Source organism: Lottia gigantea (assembly GCF_000327385.1).
Source record: "Lottia gigantea unplaced genomic scaffold LOTGIsca_15, whole genome shotgun sequence".
NCBI lineage: Eukaryota > Metazoa > Mollusca > Gastropoda > Lottiidae > Lottia > Lottia gigantea.
Window position 1 is genome coordinate 2,440,457 of NW_008707797.1, and position 23,820 is coordinate 2,464,276.

At 36.1% G+C, this 23,820-nt stretch overlaps 3 protein-coding genes across 3 annotated transcripts in view; 1 reads left to right on the plus strand and 2 right to left on the minus strand.

The window, feature by feature from the left end:
• LOTGIDRAFT_177979 (hypothetical protein) overlaps positions 1–1,004 on the minus strand; it is a gene marked incomplete at both ends in the record, with an annotated part of 3,534 nt that extends 2,530 nt beyond the window's left edge. Inside the window, 2 exons of the mRNA XM_009050501.1 lie at positions 12–145; positions 890–1,004. Coding sequence (XP_009048749.1) covers positions 12–145; positions 890–1,004 — 249 coding nt within the window. The remainder of the gene's footprint in view (positions 1–11; positions 146–889) is intronic.
• Positions 1,005–3,648: 2,644 nt separating this feature from the next.
• Positions 3,649–4,851, plus strand: LOTGIDRAFT_157913 (hypothetical protein; the record flags this gene model as incomplete). Its single annotated transcript, XM_009050502.1, has 1 exon — positions 3,649–4,851. The coding sequence occupies one exon, from the start codon at positions 3,649–3,651 to the stop codon at positions 4,849–4,851; it is 1,203 nt and encodes a 400-aa protein (XP_009048750.1).
• Positions 4,852–11,314: 6,463 nt separating this feature from the next.
• Positions 11,315–21,539, minus strand: LOTGIDRAFT_112339 (hypothetical protein; the record flags this gene model as incomplete). Its single annotated transcript, XM_009050503.1, has 6 exons — positions 11,315–11,537; positions 15,810–15,967; positions 16,373–16,556; positions 17,117–17,310; positions 18,445–18,576; positions 21,429–21,539. 6 exons carry the CDS (start codon positions 21,537–21,539, stop codon positions 11,315–11,317), a joined length of 1,002 nt encoding a protein of 333 aa, XP_009048751.1.
• Between the last annotated feature and the right edge of the window lie 2,281 nt (positions 21,540–23,820).

The window sequence follows — 23,820 nt, forward strand, 5'->3', positions numbered from 1 at the left end:
AATCTACTTACANTAACAGCAGAATAGGCATTGTTAACTAAAACGTCCCCTTGACCATTCTGTTCTCTTTTTATCTTATCAAATAATTGTCCTAACTTCATCATCTTTACTATGATCACACTGTATTGGTATACATACACCACCTCTTTCTTCTATCTACAAATTTTACACATTAAGACCTTGATTTTAACAACACTGTAATTTTTTAATCCTGTGGTAGTTTGAAACTTTCTGGTGTATCATGTTTTTTTGAAATTTGGATGCAAACTGTGGCTTTTCAATATGCAAATGTGAAAAGAATTATTCCCCCCCCTCCTCCACAAAAACTTTGATGCACAAATGCACATCCCCCCTCATCCACAAGTGTAATGACCCTTACGGTCGGCACGCATGCACTTAATCCCTGCCCCCCTCCTCTTCCACAAAAGCATTACAGTTGGCTTTATGAGATATGAAAGGAAGAAAAAGTTCAAAATCAAAATATAAGAGATATGTAGGTCTTTAAAACAATGTCTACCTCTTTAGCAGTGTCTGTTAATGAACCAGTTTTATTATCAGGGGTTCTGTTTAGAGTTCTACCTGGAAAAACAAAGCTACAGATTGAAGTCATCTCTTGATCAAGGTCAAGAGAAATTAATAGGAAAAAAAGAGTTTTGAAATCTACGATATATCCAGTCAACAGACATGTGTCAGACCTAAAATTCTTAAGTTATCAGGTATCATTTTCAGCAAGCAGAGGAGAAGGTTTATTCCACCAGACTTCCACATGTAGACCAAGATTAGAACCCATGAACACCATTTATTTGATGTTCCAAGCAATGAGCTTTTAGTGCTTCCAGGTGCTGGAAAAGCTACTATTTAGATGCCTGAATTCCTTAATGTAACTCACCAGTGATATAGACAGTGGCTCCTGCCTCAGCCAGTTGTAGAGCAATACCTTTTCCAATACCTCTAGTAGCACCTGTTACTAAACACACCTTGCCCAATAACACTCTGTGAGCCATTCTTCCTCTTCAAACTAAAATATCAACTTTAATAATGCAGTTATCTGGGGTTATTGGACAAGACCAAACTAAGAAAGCACAAGACATATATGGATATAAGCTTACTATTTTTAACATTTATCAATTCAACATTTCACATGTTCATACAGGTAGTGTTATTAAGAGAAAAATGAGTATATCCATATTATCTTGTTTCTTTATCTACGCCTATATCTTTAAAAACATTCAATTCAAAAATGATCACCAGCCATTGACCAAAGTTTAAGAGGTTCAATAGTCAATAAGACTTACAAATAGAGGTCCAGGACTAGTGAAAAGGCAGATGCAAGCAACAGGCCATAGGTTAGGTTTGGTTGCTTTCACACAATGTTAGGAGTGAAAATAGCATTGCCAAAACTTTTCAAAACACCAATTTACAACGCAATCTATCCAGACTGATAACCTGCAAATGCAAGTGTAACATCATGGAGGCGTATTTATCTAATCTTTGCCCTGGCCTTGGATTTGTTTGTAAATACATGTACATCTATGGATTTAAATTTTATAATATTGCCATTTGTTGTCTTCATTTCAATATTCTTTAATAGTTTAAAAATCAAGTGCAACATCTGCAATCAGAGGTTACTAAGAGAAAAACGGAACAACACAAACCTAACAACTGGTTACAACGACCCTTGCCCTCTTCACTCTGATGTCGACTGTTTATGACTATGAGCATTATTTATGTAACAAAATTTCTTTTTTCACTTTATCAGCTAGCACGGGTGAAAGTTCATTCAAGGGAGATAACTCTAATTACGTCTTACTCAGACCACAACTCCGTGGAATGCTACAATTAATATTGATAATTCCACAGGAACAATAAATCCAAAAGCAGAAAGAAATATTTCAGGGTTTCCAAAAAAGCATTAGCACAGGTCAGGAGATGTTGTTCTGTAACACAATCCATGAACTTCCCTTCTTGACGTACTTTAAACATTCCGTTCGCAATCGAACTCCACAACTCATCTTCACAATGTCAAGCTATAACGAACCTTCGTCTTTGACTTTTTTGTAACACGAAAGTTTGTAAATGCAGCAATTTGATTGGATTGTACGTTAGCGAAAACACCCAATCTGAGTCCTCGACAGTCTGTAAATAATAAGCCTTCATGTTTACAGTCTGTCGGGGGATATGGTTGGCTGTATTCACTGTCGTACAATCCAACCAAATCGCCACATTCCGTGATACAAGAAAGGGGCCTACAAGAGTCAAGGTATAAGTCGAAGTACGTAATAGCTTGATATTGTGAAGATGTCGACCGAGAAGTATGTTACAACATTTCCGTATATAAATCTTAAAGAGGATGTTGGGGGGGGGGGGGGGGGGGGGGTGTTTGTACACCAAAATGTACCCCCACTTCATTTTCAAATTATTTAATATATCACCCTTCATACATTTTTGCTCCAAAATATGTGTCGTAATGCACCATCAATTCTTTTTCGACTAATTTTTGGGGAAAAAAACACTCAGACGCTTAATGGGCTTGCGCTTATGGCGGTTCTACAGAGCTGCGCATTTTGAATCTCAACCTGGAAAGTTGACCCCCTATTAGATCTAAGTCAGTCCCCCACCCCACCTGCCCCACATCGCTCCCTCACCTATTTGAATCCCCAATCCAATGAGACTGGCATCACCACTCAAAGTCTTACATTTCTGTTAAGAAAATGAAAATTATAAAAATGTAAAAAATTAAACTATGTCCCTGGGTACATGTACACAAAATGGAAAAAATATAGATTTATTAAAAAAACAATCCACTTTATTTTCATTCCATTTTAAGATGGCAATTAATTTTTCTGAGGTTAATTCATCGCATTAGATTTCTGATTTGAAGTTCGTACATCACATAAGTTCAATACATAACTGGGAGGCTTTTTCCAAAGGTATCTACACCTCTAATTTCAGGTCGCTAGAAAACCCGGTTCTCATGGGGAGACTATTCGACGTAAATGGCAGATCTAAAATGAAATCGATAGTGATTGACGAATTTTGGAATATTTAAACACACCAATGTACCTGGTCGGTTAGTGCGCAGGTGATCCCGGTCGTAAACAATCTCGTGGCCAACCAACAAAAATATCTTAGATGAGGGCCTGATTGCATTCCATCAACTATAAGAATTCTAGTCAAGCGTCTTTGTAGTACGAATAATTCCAAGAATGTATCGCTTGATTGATTGATAATTCTCAGGTTTTTTAAAAATCGAGATCAATAAGAAAGTTTGTTTTAAAGCCTCCGATATCTGATTCTATTCACTAGTTTTATATAACACGGTTTAATGGACACATAAAGAACTCATTCCTTTGTTTTACTGGTTGGTAAATTGTTGGTTTTAGTCTGATATTTAAAGGCAGGGATTTAGGGTCTTATTGCATTTTGTCAGAGTCTCTCGATTTCGATTTTAAAAGAAATTTAAAGCGTTTTGTTCTAGAGTTGCTGTCGTACGTAAGTCAATATCGTAAATGATATTCAGACAAGACAACTAGTTCTTTTTTGTTCTTCAGTATCCAGAATCTAGCAAATAGTCTCATTGGATATTTGAGACTGACGTGAAAGGTTTTAAAGAGAAATCATATATCATCTTTTATACCATCATCTGAAATGTTGGTTTTGTTGGTGATAATGTTCAGTTTAGCCGTTGAATGTAAAGGAAATCAGTGTTTTAGAATGGACACTCTGCCAGATATGTATCGTGGTATGAAGGTAAATGATACTGTTCAACCATTCTTGTTCAGTACGGCAGCTGGTCCAATAGACTGTGCCCGAAGATGCAAACTCTATTCTTTGTGTTCGTGCGTAAATTTCCATATACCAACATCAGGCTGTGAGCTTTTAGCTTGGAATTTTGATGCTGGAGCCTTCGTTTCGAACACGCAATACCTAACCATTGATGTGCGTACATGGACGGATCGTATCTCAGGAGTGTGCGAACATCACAAATGTCCCAATGATACGGTTTGTAAGCCTGATAATGCTAACTATTACTGTGAACCTGTCGGTTGCATTGGATTACCACCAGTGGCTGATATAAACATGACCTCATTCACCGTCAAGGCTTTGTGGGCCTTCGGAGACATTGTAGAATATGCTTGTCTAAGAGGGTTTTTTCCTAAATCCAATGCAACGTGTCTGGCAAGTGGAAAATGGAGCAACTTCACGTGCTACTATCTCAAACTATGTGGTGAAACCGGAAATTGTGAGCCAAGGAAAACAACCGACTATTGGCTGTATTCCACACTGCTTCATGATTATTACAAGATCTTCTGCCGAGCAACTCCAGCAAAAGGACCATTTCTCTCGCTGAATGAAACCAACATGGCGTCTTTTCCCGCCTTTACAAGATACCAAAACTCCTGTGAACCAATCGAAGCCACCATACAGGATCCAGATATGGGTATAGCCGAATTTTCTAAAATCAGATTGGTACCAAATAAACCTATCATTGATAAGGAAAAAATCTTTGATCATTATGTGAATTATACGCAAAAGATTCAGAAATTTGGACTGGCTGGCGACTGCTATGCTGGAAACGACAGCAGTGAATGCGGAGTGATTGGTCGCTTCCTCATCAACACTCGAGGAACTGGATTAAGAGTTAAACCAAGCGTTCAGTGGAAGACATGGGGCGTCAACGGAGTCATTATGAATATTACTAGATCTGATGATGGTCACATGATTGAGGGGTTCTGTGGGGGTAATTGTGGTGGGTGTGAACCGGATGGAGATATTCTTCTAGAAATTGACCTTCTTGATACCCCTCTATTTGAATCAGCCGAGTTTCTCATCTGTAAATTCCCTCTGTAGCTTGAACAGAGCACATTACGCCATTATTATACTGTTCAATAGACACTGTGTGACGCTATTATTATACTGTTCAATAGACACTGTGTGACGCTATTATTATACTGTTCAATAGACACTGTGTGACGCTATTATTATACTGTTCAATAGACACTGTATGACGCTATTATTATACTGTTCAATAGACACTGTGTGACGCCATTATTATACTGTTCAATAGACACTGTGTGACGCTATTATTATACTGTTCAATAGACATTGTGTGACACCATTATTATACTGTTCAATAGACACTGTGTGACGCCATTATTATACTGTTCAATAGACACTGTGTGACGCTATTATTATACTGTTCAATAGACATTGTGTGACACCATTATTATACTGTTCAATAGACACTGTATGACGCCATTATTATACTGTTCAATAGACATTGTGTGACGCTATTATTAACTGTTTGATAGACACTGTGTGACGCTATTATTAACTGTTTGATAGACACTTTATGACGCCATTATTATACTGTTCAATAGACATTGTGTGACGCCATTATTATACTGTTCAATAGACACTGTATGAAGCCATTATTATACTGTTCAATAGACATTGTGTGACGCTATTATTATACTGTTCAATAGACATTGTGTGACACCATTATTATACTGTTCAATAGACACCGTGTGACGCTATTATTATACTGTTCAATAGACATTGTGTGACGCCATTATTATATTGTTCAATAGACACTGTGTAACGCTATTATTATACTGTTCAATAGACACTGTGTGACGCTATTATTAACTGTTTGATAGACACTGTGTGACGCCATTATTATACTGTTCAATAGACACTGTGTGACGCTATTATTAACTGTTTGATAGACACTGTATGACGCCATTATTATACTGTTCACTAGACATTGTGTGACGCCATTATTATACTGTTCAATAGACATTGTGTGACACCATTATTATACTGTTCAATAGACACTGTGTGACGCTATTATTAACTGTTTGATAGATACTGTATGACGGCATTATTATACTGTTCAATAGACATTGTGTGACGCCATTATTATACTGTTCAATAGACATTGTATGACGCCATTATTATACTGTTCAATAGACACTGTGTGACACCATTATTATACTGTTCAATAGACACTGTGTGATGCTATTATTATACTGTTCAATAGACAGTGTGTGACACCATTATTATACTGTTCAAAGACATTGTGTGACGCCATTATTATACTGTTCAATAGACATTGTATGGCGCTATTATTATACTGTTCAATAGACATTGTGTGACACCATTATTATACTGTTCAATAGACACTGTGTGACGCCATTATTATACTGTTCAATAGACATTGTATGACGCTATTATTATACTGTCCAATAGACATTGTATGACGCTATTATTATACTGTTCAATAGACACTGTGTGACACCATTATTATACTGTTCAATAGACACCTTGTGACACCATTATTATACTGTTCAATAGACATTGTGTGACGCTATTATTATACTGTTCAATAGACACTGTGTGACACCATTATTATACTGTTCACTAGACACTGTGTGATACCATTATTATACTGTTCACTAGACATTGTGTGACGCCATCATTATACTGTTCAATAGACAGTGTATGACGCCATTATTATACTGTTCAATAGACATTGTGTGACGCTATTATTATACTGTTCAATAGACATTGTGTGACACCATTATTATACTGTTCAATAGACACCGTGTGACGCTATTATTATACTGTTCAATAGACATTGTGTGACACCATTATTATACTGTTTAATAGACACTGTGTGACGCTATTATTAACTGTTTGATAGACACTGTATGACGCCATTATTATACTGTTCACTAGACATTGTGTGACGCCATTATTTTACTGTTCAATAGACATTGTGTGACACCATTATTATACTGTTCAATAGACACCGTGTGACGCTATTATTATACTGTTCAATAGACAATGTGTGACACCATTATTATACTGTTCAATAGACACTGTGTGACGCTATTATTAACTGTTTGATAGACACTGTATGACGCCATTATTATACTCTTCACTAAACATTGTGTGACGCCATTATTATACTGTTCAATAGACATTGTGTGACACCATTATTATACTGTTCAATAGACACTGTGTGACGCTATTATTAACTGTTTGATAGACACTGTATGACGCCATTATTATACTGTTCAATAGACATTGTGTGACGCTATTATTATACTGTTCAATAGACATTGTGTGGCGCTATTATTAACTGTTTGATAGACACTGTGTGACGCCATTATTATACTGTTCACTAGACATTGTGTGACGCTATTATTAACTGTTTGATAGATACTGTGTGACGCCATTATTATACTGTTAAATAGACACAGTGTGACGCTATTATCAACTGTTTGATAGATACTGTGTGACGCCATTATTATACTGTTCAATAGACACTGTGTGACGCTATCATTATACTGTTCAATAGACACTGTGTGACACCATTATTATACTGTTCACTAGACATTGTGTGACGCTATTATTAACTGTTTGATAGATACTGTGTGACGCCATTATTATACTGTTAAATAGACATAGTGTGACGCTATTATTAACTGTTTGATAGATACTGTGTGACGCCATTATTATACAGTTCACTAGACATTGTGTGACACCATTATTATACTGTTCACTAGACATTGTGTGACGCCATTATTATACTGTTCAATAGACAATTTAGATTATTATACTGTTAAAAAGACACTGTGCTATTATTATACTTTCCAATAGACACTGTGTGACGCCATTATTATACTGTTCGATAGCACTGTGTGACGCCATCTTTGTACGTACTGTTCAATAGACATTGTATGACGCAATTTAGATTATTATACTGTTAAAAAGACACTGTGCTATTATTATACTTTCCAATAGACACTGTGTGACGCCATTATTATACTGTTCGATAGCACTGTGTGACGCCATCTTTGTACGTACTGTTCAATAGACATTGTATGACGCAATTTAGATTATTATACTGTTAAAAAGACACTGTGCTATTATTATACTTTCCAATAGACACTGTGTGACGCCATTATTATACTGTTCGATAGCACTGTGTGACGCCATCTTTGTACGTACTGTTCAATAGGCACCATGTGACGCCAATATTATACTGTTCAACTGAATGGACCGACTAAAGATAAATCGTAACTGCTACTAGTTGCTACCAGATGCTTTTCTAAGAAATTTTTTCTATCTTGGAAGGACCATGCCGGCGATTGCATTTTTTTTTAGCTGTCGCTTACATTGCTGTAAATGACTTTTATTATCCATTAAAAATTATTCCTGAGATGATAAGCGCAGGGAGCTAAAGACTAGCTGGTGGAAAAGGTCCTCGAGAACCCATGTTCTTATCTTTGTTAAAAATGGTAGTTCCTTTCTCTTAAAGGAATATAACTTATATAAGACAATTTCATGCGTTCATTTACTTTACATTTCCCTCTATAATATGATTGGATTATGAAATAATGGGAGATAACTCTATTCAATAACTTTCGGATTAGAAATAGAAAAAAAGTCGCCGATCTTCATTAGAATTGTTTTTTGTATTGCTGGCCCCTCCGCTAGGTTTACGTGCATAGAGATTGATTTTCAACGATTGATACAGTTCAATGGTTGATATTGGAAGATAAACCGACGACATTTGTACTCCAGGCAATGGCACTGTCTTCTCAATATATTTCTCATTACAAACTGCGTGACAGTGTCCGTCTTATTAACTAATTTCTAAAAAAGAAAATGAATATACAATATAGTTCAGACTGTTATCACGTCCAGGGCGTTATTAACCTTCTCGTGTAGAGTCGACGCCATAACTGCGCACCATAACGTCACGTAAGGCTCATGGACAAAATTACCACCCGCCCACTGCCAAGTCTTATCTATTTAATGTTTGGTTTAACGAGATGTCTCGTTAATTCATTTACACCATTGACACCAGTAACCTACAGAACATAGTTACCAAGTTTTGCTCATTGGGTAGAATAATAGTTAGGTTGTCAGGCAGTCACGTGATTTATTACGTCATAGCTTCAAATGAAGGAAAACGTTCTCAACATGTCGTTTCCGATTTGTAAATTAAGCGGGAAATGGAATGATTTCCGGTCTGTAGGAGGTAATCATTAATAATTAAAGGATTATAAATAATCTTATTAATAAACAGTTAATATCGAGTGGCAATAAACAAAAAATAAAGTCAGTGAAAGTTCGGTAGTTTCCGTGAATTTCCGTAAAACGGAAACGTGTGGAAGCAATACAAAAATAGTTCGGCAATGAAATCTTCAACAAGTTTAACGCCTCTTGGCACTAAACTACCAACTTGTTTTGGCACCAACAGAGATTGTAGTCTGCACAACAGTGTCACTATGGCAACATATGACTAACTTCCGGTCCGTATAGTCTCGGGACGTTACGTAAGCACCAATAAAAGTCAATAAAACCAGATGGCCCATGATAAGAAACTGGTTGTTGTTTTATTTCTTATCAGCCCGTATCTAAACAGTTACCAAGTGGCCTGGAAAGAGAAAGAATTCGATCCTTGGTAATTGTTGTCTTAGCTATGGGAGATTAGGTGTCCTTTATCAACGGCCATCGAAAAAATGGCGAAAGATCAGCGGGTAAAAATAAACACTCCTGAAAAGTCTGGGCTTAATGATTGCTTACACAACACAGCACATGATATACTGCAGCGCTATGCTTTCTCGTTTCCAGAAAATGCCTGAGAGAGGGGGGGAGGGGCATCATATAACAGCTTGTGATGAACTAGAGAATTAGAATTAGAGAACGATATTGCATTCAATGACTTAGAACTCACCGAATTTCCATTTTGGTGACAGAGAAAAGTCTAAGGAGATAGTCTCTGTCTTGATTTGGTTGATGGGTGCTTGGCACTAGTAGATAGACACCGGGGTCCAGAAAAAAGCGTCCCGCTGTTTCGCGATACTCGGCGTACGTCTCTTCGTTTTCTGGCATCAAGGGGTCAGAATTCTGGAAGAAATCGGCATCCTGTTTCGAGGACGGAATATTATTCAGCTGAAACAGAATAAAAGATCCATACAAACAACTAGGCATAGAGGAGATCAAATTTCTTCGGAAAGCGGAAACAATCTAGGTTCTTGTCACGAAGAAACACCCTGTAGGGGCTGAAATGTATTGTTTTACAAATTTCCGACGTCATTGGTTGTAATGGACAGCCTCGTTTAAAGATATTTCCTATCCAACGCTAGAACCACCAAGCGCTCGGCAACTCTTTCAAGACAGGTCGTTTGCACTTTCAATAAACAATATTCCCTTACCTGAAATATTTCGAAACCAACTGCAAAGAGTTGTTGCCCTTCGATACTGTACCATCGTTTAAAACCCTGCTGTAAGGCGATTGCTAGTGGTAGACGACCTCTGTATCGTCTCTGAACACTTACTGAAAAGCAGAATTCTCAATATTGTTAACCTGTTTGTGTTTTGTTTTTTACGAACATCCGGAAAACACTGCGCATTTGGATCTCATGAGCCAGTCCTTGCATCTGATCTATATAAAAATGAGTCAAGAGGTCAACACACCAACAAAGAAGGATTGTTTGTGCATCCAATCATGCATGTTTAGCTTAAAGGAATACTGCCTCTCTGAATGAACACAAAATTTAGAGTCTCAAGCTTGGTCATATATAGTATATAAATATATTCAACATACCTGGTAAATCCACTGATGAATGTATACTCATTTTGACCAAGACTAAAAATTTAATTTTGAGGAAGTATTCCTGGTTTTTCTAAAATATATTTCTTAAACTTACTGTTAGAATGTAGTGTCAACAGATATTGAGGATTCTGGTGAAAACTGTCGCATTCCAACCAGCCTCCAGCATTGACACCTGTCTTCCACCTTCCTTTTAAACTGTGTTGGTATTCTGGAAATTAAACAGAATAGTATTCAGGCACGGTGTCGTTTTCGCCTTCTTTAACCGTAGACAAAAGAAACAACCATCTTTTACAACTAAGGCTCACGAATATAGATCCTGTCTACCAGCTGGTCCATGATCACAACTCGTGGTCGAGGCGTTCACCTTTCACAGATTACATGAATGGAATTACAGCGGTAGGTCGACTGGAATCATTTGGGAGATCTGAGTTTAATAGACTTTCACTATGACCTATGACTACCATTTGTTCAAAGAGGGGACAACCCGGACAAGGCTGTCGTAACTGTAGCCAATTTGTTTCGCAGGAGAAATCGTGAGCAGTCTGAAGGCAATCTTTCTCCATTCTCAATTCTCTTACGGTTTCCTGGATTATACAGATTCATTGTAGGTGGTTAAGCAAGTTTAGTGATATGCTGCATTCGAATCGTGCCAATATGTGTTCATATAAATGTGTTCCACTATAGTGACTTATATTTGTGTAAATAATTGTACCTTCGATAACACTTACCAGCCTTATCGCTAACCCCATCGTGGTCAAAATCAGGCGATAAATTACAAATAATCATGTTACAAAACTCTTTTCTAAAATCACTAAACGACATCCAGAATTCCCCGTCGTCTTGTGACGTCACTTCCAGTTCTAATTTTATATGTTCCGGTACTCTCAACCATTCGTCACATCTGAAAATATAAATATAATTTATTTGATAGACCGCTTTAGCAACCATTGGTTCTCTGGATACACTGGTGTACTAGCTAACAGTACCGGCTAACAATCAGTACATCTGAAAATCTCTATTAAAACTAAACCTTAAATACAACGACCTATTGTTGGGTTAATGAATGGTAATTTCATGCTGCGCATTACAATTAAACTAAAGGGAGTTAACTCTATTCCGCGTTAACAAGAAAATCGAGAAATCCGAACTTATCCGAGATCTACCAAATAAAGACCCAAGATCAAATATTCGTGTCATTAAAAAGCTTATTTTATTGTCTGCTGTTGGTTGGAAAAGAATGGTGCAAAAATATAGATCTGAATAGAAAAACGAAACGCAAGAAACACATCGAAAAGTTGCATAACCTTGGCCTTTTTAACTTGTGGTTACCCAGACGTAAGTTTGTAATAAAAAAAAACAATCACTTTATTGATATCGATCTTTGAAAGTTTTATATAATTATTGATTTTTAGATCAAATGATAATTTCTAGACGAATATTGATTTTGATGCTGAAAATTATGCAACATCATAACATTCTTAAGGGATATAATACCTTAATCTTTTGATTTTGTGACAAGTACACAGTAAGCCGACATTGATATCGCTGTGCCCGACAAAATCAATCGATTTATTTTTCAAAAGTTATATAGATAAATATTTAAATGTTGTTTTGGCATTGAAAGCATTCTTTTGATTCAGGTCGATGAAAAGAGAAATTGAATTGCTACTTTCGTTTTACTTTGTTCACCTCTGAGCCTCGCGTTTCCGGATTAGAAAGGTAATTCAGTTTTAGCCACGCCTCTTACATGTCGGACTTGTTCTGATTCTAGTAACTACGCCAAATGAGTTGTTTCTCTGCTTATGACCATTCTCAATTGATTGTGTCTTGTAATAACGACCATAACACAACATAACAGACGCACATATTTACTAAATATTCAAAATAAATTGTACGGACATACGTCAAATTTTCATTTTTAAAAGTACCACGTTAGATGAAATTGAGGTATATCAACTAATAAAGCAAATATTTTAGAAGATTGGATCACTTTAAACTTGACAATATCTTTCAATTTATATCAGAATCAGATTCGATCAATAGTGGAAAATATGGAACAATTACGAGATTTATTCGTTGCAGATCGATAATATTCAAATTTAAAAAGAAAAAAAAAGTGTTTCGTGCTGTGAACTATAAAATTGTTATTATTTAAAATCTAATTACAGGTGAAAGATTTTTACAAATATGCTATTTACTTGTATGTATCTTCTTGATCAACCTGAATTTGTTTGAAAAAGGGTTAATTAAAAACCGAGTGTACTAATTTCAAGTAAATTTTACGTAAATCTTTTAAATAGTTATATCGTTCTAAAAACTAACTTTTAAAGGTACTATTTCATAAGTTAAGAAAAAATAAGGGAAAAATTTGTTCATTGTATATTTTTGGTGGATAGTTTTCATTACTTTGAGCACCTACCCAAACAACTAAAATAAAACCAGACTGTCCCTTTAAACCGAACAGTAAGAACAGATCGAATTTCAATAAATCAATATATCAATACTGTAGAACATGTTTTTAATGACTGATTGGAGAATCAACTGATTGATTATATTGATTGGGTATTGATTTTGATTTAATATCGATAATAGAACATGTCAGTAGAATTAAGTCAGGTCACGTGATTATTGACGTCAATAACAAGACAATTCCCCGTATGGGACGTTTCGTACTTTCTAGTGACCTTCATGCGTGTCCCTGTAGAATACCAGTTTAATAAAGTCATAACATGTTTGTGTTGATTGTCAACCACTGGCTTTCGTGTTGAATCCAACCAAATAAATACACGGAGTTTTACGCTCAACTTTACGATCTTGATTGGTCTAATGGAGTATAGTGGGGCACATTTGCAGCTTCAGTCTTCAGACTTCAAACTTACTTTGGGAGTAACTCAGTCTAGTTAAAATTAGACCAAACTTTCGTTCCGTTATTTCATTAGCTTTTTTTTTAATATAGCCACTTCATGAAGTTAGGGTCTAACGACAGCCAACTTGAAGTTGAACGTTCGTCAAATAAACCTTAAGACCTAGCCTGATAAACGTCACAAAATGCCAGGCTGGATAGGGTAGAAATTTGATTGGATTAATGTAGACGTCATCGAGTTAGGTCAAATTGACGAACGTCCAAGAGGGCTGTCGCTAGACTTTAATCGAAGTCGATATATTAGAAATAAAAGCTAATAAAAAAACCGGAACGAAAGTTTGGTCTAATTTTAATTATACTGGAGAGTAGCTGTCATTGCAGGATCATAGTTTTTGAAAGAACACACACTTAACCATCGCTCGCCATTCTTAAAAAATTCTTGAAATATGACCTCACAAGTGTATTCCTTAAAACTTTGTTGAGTGCCACACACAAGGCCCACGTCCACGTGTTTGTCACTGTTCTAAATTCACGTGACAGTCCTGTCGTCTCAAATAATTGGCCAGAATATCAAAAAGTTAAAAAGCTCCAAATCCCGTGATAATAAACCAGGTAGAAATCCATTAATAAAGTAATGAATGTAATTTAACTATATTAGAGATAGTTCATTAGTCTACGTGTCTATTATATTTTATGATATTATAATAAAGTTACTCATTAAAGCAGGTCATTGGCCCATAACCATTGAAAATCTCACTAAATCTGGTATTCACAGGGGTTGGCCTTATTTCACTTTCCAAACAACGATGAGTCGAAGAACTCTTGACAGTTAGAAATCAAAAAAAAAAAACCAGAAGGCTAATGACGTCGCCCCTGCAAATAAGCCCTATCACGATGACACCCTGCATGTCTTTACGGATTCTCGTTCCCGTTAGGTTCAGAAAGTAGGTACTCCAATTCATTTCGTGCCATTTGTAGAAAATTATAAGAGATCTGCAAATTCCTAGAGAAGGCTTATAGGCTTGCAAACTTTAAGGAGCCTAAAAAATGAAAATATCAGTCCTCTGGGGCCTTCCGAACTGAATGGCATGGCTCGTTCCCATGTGCTCAAACAGGTGCAGAAAAGTAGGGCGTAAAACTTTAATTAATTTCGGGGCTACTATGTTGTTTCATTATTACATTCAATATTAATTTTGTTGTAACGTAATCAGAGCAAACAAGAAAAGGTCAAAACTCTTTTGTACTGAGTAGGCTATCGTATTGTTTAAAAATATAATTAAATTCGCTCTACAAATCACCATATTGAGCAATTTTTCAACCTTTCATTATCAAACTATCATCTAATATCATTAATTAAAGTTAAACATGAAAATACCATAAATATTTATTGTCCGCCATGTTGTTAGTTTCGTATAATTTGAATCAAATACCTTAGCAACGAAATGAACTTCCGGTTGTAACGTCATTAAAAGGATCAATCAATGGCGAGATGTTGTATAAAATGAAAGGTTAGGAGTTGGTCGATATGAAGCAATAATTAGTCAAGGAACCACAGGTAGTTATTGGTTCCTGGCACGTTATTTAGACAAATAGATTTTATGTAAGAGATACTTAATCATACATGGCGACACATTAACCTCATAACTCCCGAATTATTCATAAGTTTGGAGCAGGAATTAACCCTTCCTCGTTGAGATATATAAACTTTTCGCACGCAATCAATTAAAGGTAAATGTCAAGACTGATTCTATTATTATCACTTGAAGCCAGAACTTCCTAAAAGGAATACCGTATATGTGCGAGTATAGTGCGCAGTATTTACCCTAAAAAATGTTGTAGGTTACCATATATTATATTGTATAATAACTATTATACTATAACATGTTAAATTTATATATAAGACAATACAGATGGATACTTCTAGAATATTTATTACTTTCAACGTTTCAATGTGGTTCTCACACTCATCAGGAATATAATGATACTTCTAGAATATTTATTACCAATAAAAATTCTAGTTCCATCCGTAATAATTGTCTTATTTATAAATTTAACATGTTATAGTATAATATTTCAACATTAAACATGTAAATGGATAAATAATCTCACTTTGATTATAGCATTTCTTGTCGAATAAAATAATTACTCTTAGTAGGCCTACATCTATAATATTTACATTGGGATGTTCTATCTTTACATCTCATAAGTGAGCGAGAAATATCTCAAATTAATCAAACAAGAAAAATTTAAAACGCGCAGGTTTCATTCATAATTAACTATATTACATGAACATAAAAATTAATTCCTTACCCATCACTCCAAGCACCTTCCCATTCTGTTTCTCCCCACGGGTTTCGAACTCGTACAAGTTTCGCCGCCCTATCACGGTACGGTATTTCTTCTATGTCGGTGATGACGTACGAGTGATTTGATATCATCCCCTTTTTATTCTGGTCTGACTGTTCTTCCTTATCCTGGAAACAACCAAGAAAATAATCTGGAATGATCCAGGGTCGCAGTTGGAACATATCATATCTATCTCATTGATTGCGTCGACTAAAATTTAAGTAGGCTAATGTTTGAGTTTGAACAATGAACGCCATCTTGGATTGAAGAAAAACTGCAGATCGGACTTTCAGTATGATGTTCTCTGGATATATTGTCCTATCCTGGAAAAATCATATCGTTTTTCAAATTTTCCAGATTCCTATTTTGATCTAATGTTCTTGGCCTATCATTATTGGGATGGTGAAGACAGTTAACGTCAAGATGACTGTAGTATGCAAAGGGCAAATAATGCCAGAAAACAACATCTGACGACATATCCTTAACCTGGCTGACCTCTCGGGGACACAGGTACTCTTTCAACCAACAAAGGTGGTACTTACGATACTAAGGCAACCTATAACAGCACCACATAAAAACGCTGTGCGGATCAGATAGAAATCGGGATCCTTCAGTTCTTTAGGATTATACCATTCAGCCAGACCACCCGTTAGATCTGTGAACGCATCAGCTTCAAAACCATATTCTAAGGCTTCGTATGATTTATTTAACCTGAAAAAAAAAACAACATATCTGAACGAATCCTATGATTACCCAAGTTTGTGGAAGAGAGCACAGGTACTTGTGTTTGTGGAAGAGAGCACAGGTACTTGTGGACAATATAACCTTTGCTGAAACTTTGAGATATTATCTATCGACTTATATATATGTATCATAAAATGTATAATGTATATCGACCGGCAAAATCTCAAAAGCTTCACCAGAGATTATACTGTCCACAAGTACCTGTGAAAGGGGACTGAGAATGCTGTAGCTAGTCCCACAATATACCAGGGTTTGTGACCGACCTTTACTACCCGCCGGATCCCTAAAACTGAAAAGGGAAATTAAAGATATAAGTCCACTTCGAAGGGATTTAATCGTCTAAATATTTCGAGTTATGTGAGTTGTTACTATGCTTCATATATTAGTTATTATCTGAAAAGCGAACATCAACAATTTCCTTGAGGGAAAATATTTCGACGATAATAAATCTCAGTACAATTACCCTTTTAAAATCATTGCAAAATATTTCAAATTGATCAGTCGATTAGTCGATCAGAGTTACTTACTTGGCATATGCTTTCTCCACCAATGACACCCAAAATTCACTAGGGTCTGATGAATGGGCAAAAAGAATTTCACCATTGACTGTGGGTAGAAGATCATCTATGTAGACGTCTACCCAATTTCCAAATTGCCAAAATCTACAGTGGAACTTCCCGTCATAACGTTTCGTTCCGAACGTATTGTCATCCGGGATGATCTGAAAATATATGGAGACTTAAAATAAACACGAAAACAAGCTACATATAATAAAATATCATAGTGATAACAATCTGAACCGCAAATGAGAACCCGAAATTCAAAATAACAGTTTGGTAAGACATGAGTAGCAGAATATGTACTTTTCATATGAGGAAATTTATCAATTATATTATTAATATGATCTTTTTTATCTAAAATTAACGTTTTGTGCCTATAAATATGAGAAGGTGCAAAAACGTGTTTTTGATATCGACATATTTTCTTCTACATAAAGAGTACAAAGCTTTAATATTCTAAATATTTTGAGAGTAAATTGGTCTAGATAATTGGGTATTTAATTAATTGATTCGTACGTGTTACAGAAAGTATTAAAAGTACCGTTATAATAAGCTCAATAAAGTGTTTCCTAATATAGGCTCTGATAGTGTTGGAATATCACTAGGTTATATCGGGAGATAGAGGTTTACAATGGCTAGGTATTGATCTCAATAATATTTAATATTCATACTTGTATCAATAGCACAATTAGGGTTCGATTCTGACCTATTGTTTATTATTGTTCCAGATCTGTTGGTCGGTTAGATTCGGAAAGATTCCGTAGAACTCTGCCTCCCCTCTCACCCTTATGGGCGCCTTGTAGTATTGTTCCAGTTCTGTTGCTCGGTTAAATTCGGAAAGATTCCGTAGAACACTGCCTCCCCTCTCACCCTTATGGGCGCCTTGTAGTATTGTTCCAGATCTGTTGGTCGGTTAGATTCGGAAAGATTCCGTAGAACTCTGCCTCCCCTCTCACCCTTATGGGCGCCTTGTAGTATTGTTCCAGTTCTGTTGTTCGGTTAGATTCGGAAAGATTCCGTAGAACTCTTCCCCCTTTCTCGCCCATCTTATGGGCGCCTTGTAACATAAAATTGTCAAAGAAGCTTGTATTTGTTATTTTTCTTAAAAATATTAAAACTTGTATTAATAGCTCCATTAGGGCTAGATTCTGAAAGATTCCGTAGAACTCCGATCCCCAGTCTTGTTGGCACCTTGTAACAAAAATTTGTCAAAGAAGCTTGTCGGGAATGTATTCCCCACCTTTTGAAAATTCAAAATAGGAAAGTTTTCCCTTAAAGGTAATAAATATTCTAACCTTTGCCATAAGTTGAGGTTTTTCAGCAATGGCGGACAACGTTGACAGAAACCAACAGTCGTTCAGGTCACCTTGTTTCATATCATGACGACTGGTACCATCTGATATTAAACTTGGCTTAGCTACTATCTCCTGCAAAATAATCAAAATGGAATTTTACATCATTAGTCCGACATCCAAACCGATATAAAAGCAGGTTTATCACTCATACAAATTTAATGTAGTTTTAAGTCATTATTTCGGTTTGTACTACCTAATATTTAGCTCGGCTACTATGTATCAGAGGCGAAGCCAAAGGGGGGCAGTTCGTGCAAAAATCTCATAACTAAGTTAGAAATTCGGGCAAAACCTGATATTACACGATTGTTCCAGTAAAATTTTCAACCTTGATATAGCGAACCGAATAAATTTTATTCATACTGTTATGAATGCAGGACACAAGCTATCTGAAGAGTCAAGGTCACATGCAAGTAGGTCAAGGTCAATTTGACCATCAGAAATATGTCGTGAAACATTAAAATGCAAAATGTCAAGAGGAATTAGATCTGAGAGTTGGGGATTTAACACAATTCCGAGTCTTATCGTAAAGGTCATTCGTAGTTTTCTTCAAGCCTGAAAGTTGCCTTATCTTTAACTCCTGATGTTCTGACTGATAGCTGTCAAATGTCAACAGTTTTCAAAATAATGTTTTTATTCGACCATTGTTTTTTCTGAACTGATATTTTTAGCGAAGACAATTTTCGAGTGGTTCTGTAGTTTATTTCCTATAAAATGTAGTCAAGCATTCTCAAGGGGGGATTTGATGCTTGATGGCCAAATTGTATTTGAATTATCAACACCGTTTTGTAGTCATCTGGTTAAATGTATTTAGAATGAATCCGATGTCTCCCTAAACTACGGCCTGTCGGAGTTGTCTGTGGTTTATTATCATCGCATATTCTATTGTGTATTGCGTGTGGCGCTGTGGTAAAATCAATCATGACCGTGTTTATGGCCTGTCGGAGTTTTCTGTGTTTTAACTACATCGTAATTCTTACAACCTATTTTTTATTTGCTCGGTGGTAGTATCTATCATGATCGTTTAAGGCCTGTCGGAGTTGTCTGTGGTTTATTGACATCGTATATTCTTTTGTTCGAAACTCTCTTGTCAACAAAAATCACGATTGTCGTCAAACTACGGCCTGTAGGAGTTGTCTATGGTTTATCGACATCGTATATTCTATAGTTCCAAGTCTTATGGTAAATTCTACCATGTCGGGGTTGTCTGTTGTTTATCGACATCGTATATTCTATAGTTCCAAGTCCTATGGTAAATTCTACCATGTCGGAGTTGTCTGTGGTTTATCGACATCGTATATTCTATAGTTCCAAGTCCTATGGTAAATTCTACCATGTCGGAGTTGTCTGTTGTCTATCGACATCGTATATTCTATAGTTCCAAGTCCTATGGTAAATTCTACCATGTCGGAGTTGTCTGTTGTTTATCGACATCGTAATATTCTATAGTTCCAAGTCCTATGGTAAATTCTACCATGTCGGGGTTGTCTGTTGTTTATGGACATCGTATATTCTATAGTTCCAAGTCCTATGGTAAATTCTACCATGTCAGAGTTGTCTGTTGTTTATCGACATCGTATATTCTATAGTTCCAAGTCCTATGGTAAATTCTACCATGTCAGAGTTGTCTGTTGTTTATCGACATCGTATATTCTATAGTTCCAAGTCCTATGGTAAATTCTATCATGACAGTCTCCATATCATCTATAATTTATAAATCTATTAACATGATACTGATTTTTATTTTTTCACGAGAATAAAAGTTTTAATGTCCAATATATATTTATCTGCTAGCTGGTATGTCTGTGAGAGAGATATCGTGATGAAATCACGGCAATACGGACACTCAATTTACGTCGTTTCATAAAGTATTCAATTGTATTCAAGTCCCCACCCCTCAGAAATCTATAATTCTGATTTTAACTTAAATCTTTTCATCATCCTACATGTTATTGCCAGCTCATTGATTGAAAATGGAGTCACCTACAGGTAAAAAACGAAACGAAACATCGAGATTTGTATTTTAAATTTGAATTTGCAATTAGAGATTGGAGGTGATCCAATGTCTCTGAAAGTATAGGAAACTGAAAAGTCAAGATGCCTTAAAGTCGATCTATGGAGCAAAAATAGTTGTGGTAACGGAAATATTAAAGGGATTGTAAAGAAATCTCCAGTCTTTGTATGAGTATCGATTACCCTGTTAGCTTTCAAAACTTTACAATCCCTTTCAGACAATCTAAATGAAAATCTAGGCATACTACTTCAATCCAACAGAGAAGGAGTAATTTGTTAAAGTAAATATTCTTTATTAAAATCAATACAGATCTTAAATAAATGATCATACTAAGGAAAACAAAACGCTTCATTTCAGTTTAATTTATATTGCAAATGATCTACATGTTCTTTCCAGTCGACTGAAGGAATTTTTCCAATCGAGTGACTTGTTGCTATTGGAGATAATTATGCAACATTTTCTTATGATCAATCATTATGCCTGTATAATTCTTGTTCAAGTGATACAGTCCCGTAATTTAGAAGATATATTTCCCTAATCAGATAGTAACCGAAAGGGACATAATCTGAATTGTCCATTTTAACGCCCCTGATGCCCTTCTTGCTGAACTTGGCGCCCCGTTTGAAAGAAAAATCAACTGTAATTATAAAACACCATTATTTCAAATTGTACAAGGGATGTGTCGTATTTGAAGGAAAGTAGGGATTTAAATTGTTGGAGAGCTTGTTTTGGAAATTAGAAATATGGAAAACAAATTGGACATTTAAGTGTATCAAACTATGGCTGCGAATAGAATAGTCTTATGCCATGTGCGGTTTGTGATTATCGTTCGTGTTCGCATCGTAATCGGACTATATATCACCCAGCCGCGTACACCGCCAGGGTCTATTCATACCTTTATAGACTCACTTACCCCTGGTCGTTTCCAAACGATGTGTTTCTCTGTGGTTTTCTTCTTGTAAATACTGGAGAGTTCAGCTGGGAATTCCGTGTCCACAAACAAACCCTCTGGTAGAGCTTTCATAGATCTCGGCGTCTGAAACAAACAACAACTCACAACTTTACTCATTTTCACTTACAGATTGGTGCTCTAATAGTTAGACTATTCGGCAAACCTCGGTAGTTTCCGTATTGCAGGGCGAAAGTGAAAGTTTTACGATTGGCTGCTTGGAGCTCAATATATGGATGACTTCATGCACTGTGCAATGGCCAAAATTTTGTCTGTACATATTCTTGATTTACGAACCATTCGGAATTCATTTGTGGCCCAGGTTCCCACCCTTGGGTAGCCTACTAGCAAACAAAACAAAGGGTGCCTAAAGAGAGCTCTTGGACACTGTTAGACCTCTGTTGACTGTGTTAACAATTCACGACGTTTAATGACCTTTATCTCGCTTCTTTTAACTTTAATCAAGAACTTGTAGATCATTCGAAGCATTCTAATACAAGATCTATTGAGAATTAAACCCTCGAATTCTTGATAAAAAAAACCGATTATGACGTAGGCCTAGGGTTACCAACAGCAATTTTGGATCACACAGATAAAAATGTTTCTTTCCGTAATTTGTCTCGAAGCTACTGCCAATAGTACAAAATCCATTTCAATAAATATGACCAGAAGTGACCCAATTCTTTGTGAACGGGGTCACTTTATAAAGACAATGAAGTTATATTAATCTGTATATACAAAGTGACAACAAAGAACATCAATATCTTGTACTGAAGAAGACGTACCACTTGAATGTCGCAGGCCAAGCTTTATTTTAAACAAAAAGGTCTAAAGTTAAATGATAGAACTTGAAATCCCGAGAGATCGTTATAAAAACAATTGACTATGAAAAGGAGCCATCGACTGTTTTTTTATACAAAAATTCATTCATGTGGCACAAAAAACTGTACTGCTTGTGGCCATGACAACAAAACTTGACATTGATGACGTCAATTCCATAGTTACCAATGATCAAAGAACGAACGCGGCCATATTTGGTTTGATAAACGCTGTCATTAGGCGATGTTTATTGGTTATATTAATTGGCTGACTTATGAATGTTTAATTATAGAGCACTGAGAGACAATTTATCAACACGACGACAAATTATTTTAACAGACATTTTATCTACTTGTTAGATTAATTAGGTTATGGAATTCTATAAGCATAATAGCCTAGACATGTTTACCACAGTCCAGGGATGGACTTAATCACTTAGACAGTAAGAACACCATATCGTAATGGCATTGCTTCTAACCATCCCTCTTCTTCACTTGCCAGTGTTAAGCCAATGGAATGTATCCAATTCTTAGCTCTACCAGGTTGACCCTGACGTTCATGACCACGTGACAAATTTAAAAAAAAAGTACCCTATGTCTGTAAAGGGTCACCAATTTGTTGAACTTATACATATTCTTAATGGTAATAGGTTATCTGCATGTAAATGGGTAAATGTTCAAAACGCCTGAATGTCATAACAATCTAAAATTCCGCTGTTCGTTTTTTGGTTGATTGCAAGAGAACAGGTCGTTGAGATTCTAATTCTAAAAAGCGGCACATTGAGCTGAAACAAACATATATATACCAATATATCCCTTTACGTTGTCTAAGCCATGTGGCATCATTGCATGAACATATGCTGAGAGCTCGTTCAAGTGTCCAGAGACAATTTCTAGCACGGATGACGCCAAACAACATTGTTCTTAACAAATGACGTATTATGTAAATTATTAATCGCCATATCTTGTGTATTAGCTTCTACATTGTTGTTAATAACCGTAAAGACATCATAAATTCTATAAATAGATCGAACATTCCGGTTTATTATTCCAATTCATTGACCTATGAATAATAAATCACCGGTAATTCTCTGGGGAGCTTGATATACGCATAGACAATTTTAGAATATTGACAATTTATATTATAGACGAGCCGCGGGTAATCATCTCATCTTCACAATGTCAAGCTATTACGAACTTCGTGTTAATACTTTGATTGCAATAGCCTTCTGTGACTCACACACTGGCTATTGCAGTCAAGGTATAAGACGAAGTTCGTAATATCTTGATATTGTGAAGATGTGAGTAAAACAAATCGAGATTCTTAAGGTTACATTGACTCTTTTCAAACCATAGTTTTCTCGAAGCTTTGAGGCAGATCGGAGAGATTGAAGCGGAAAAAGAATACACCCTCGGGGATGATCGATGTCCCTTTGCTTCAGACTGTGCATTTAGAGCTAAAGATCACGGTAGTTGAATGCAGTGTCGTATCCTGATATACGACACTGGTTGAACGTATTTGCTACCTAGATCGTATC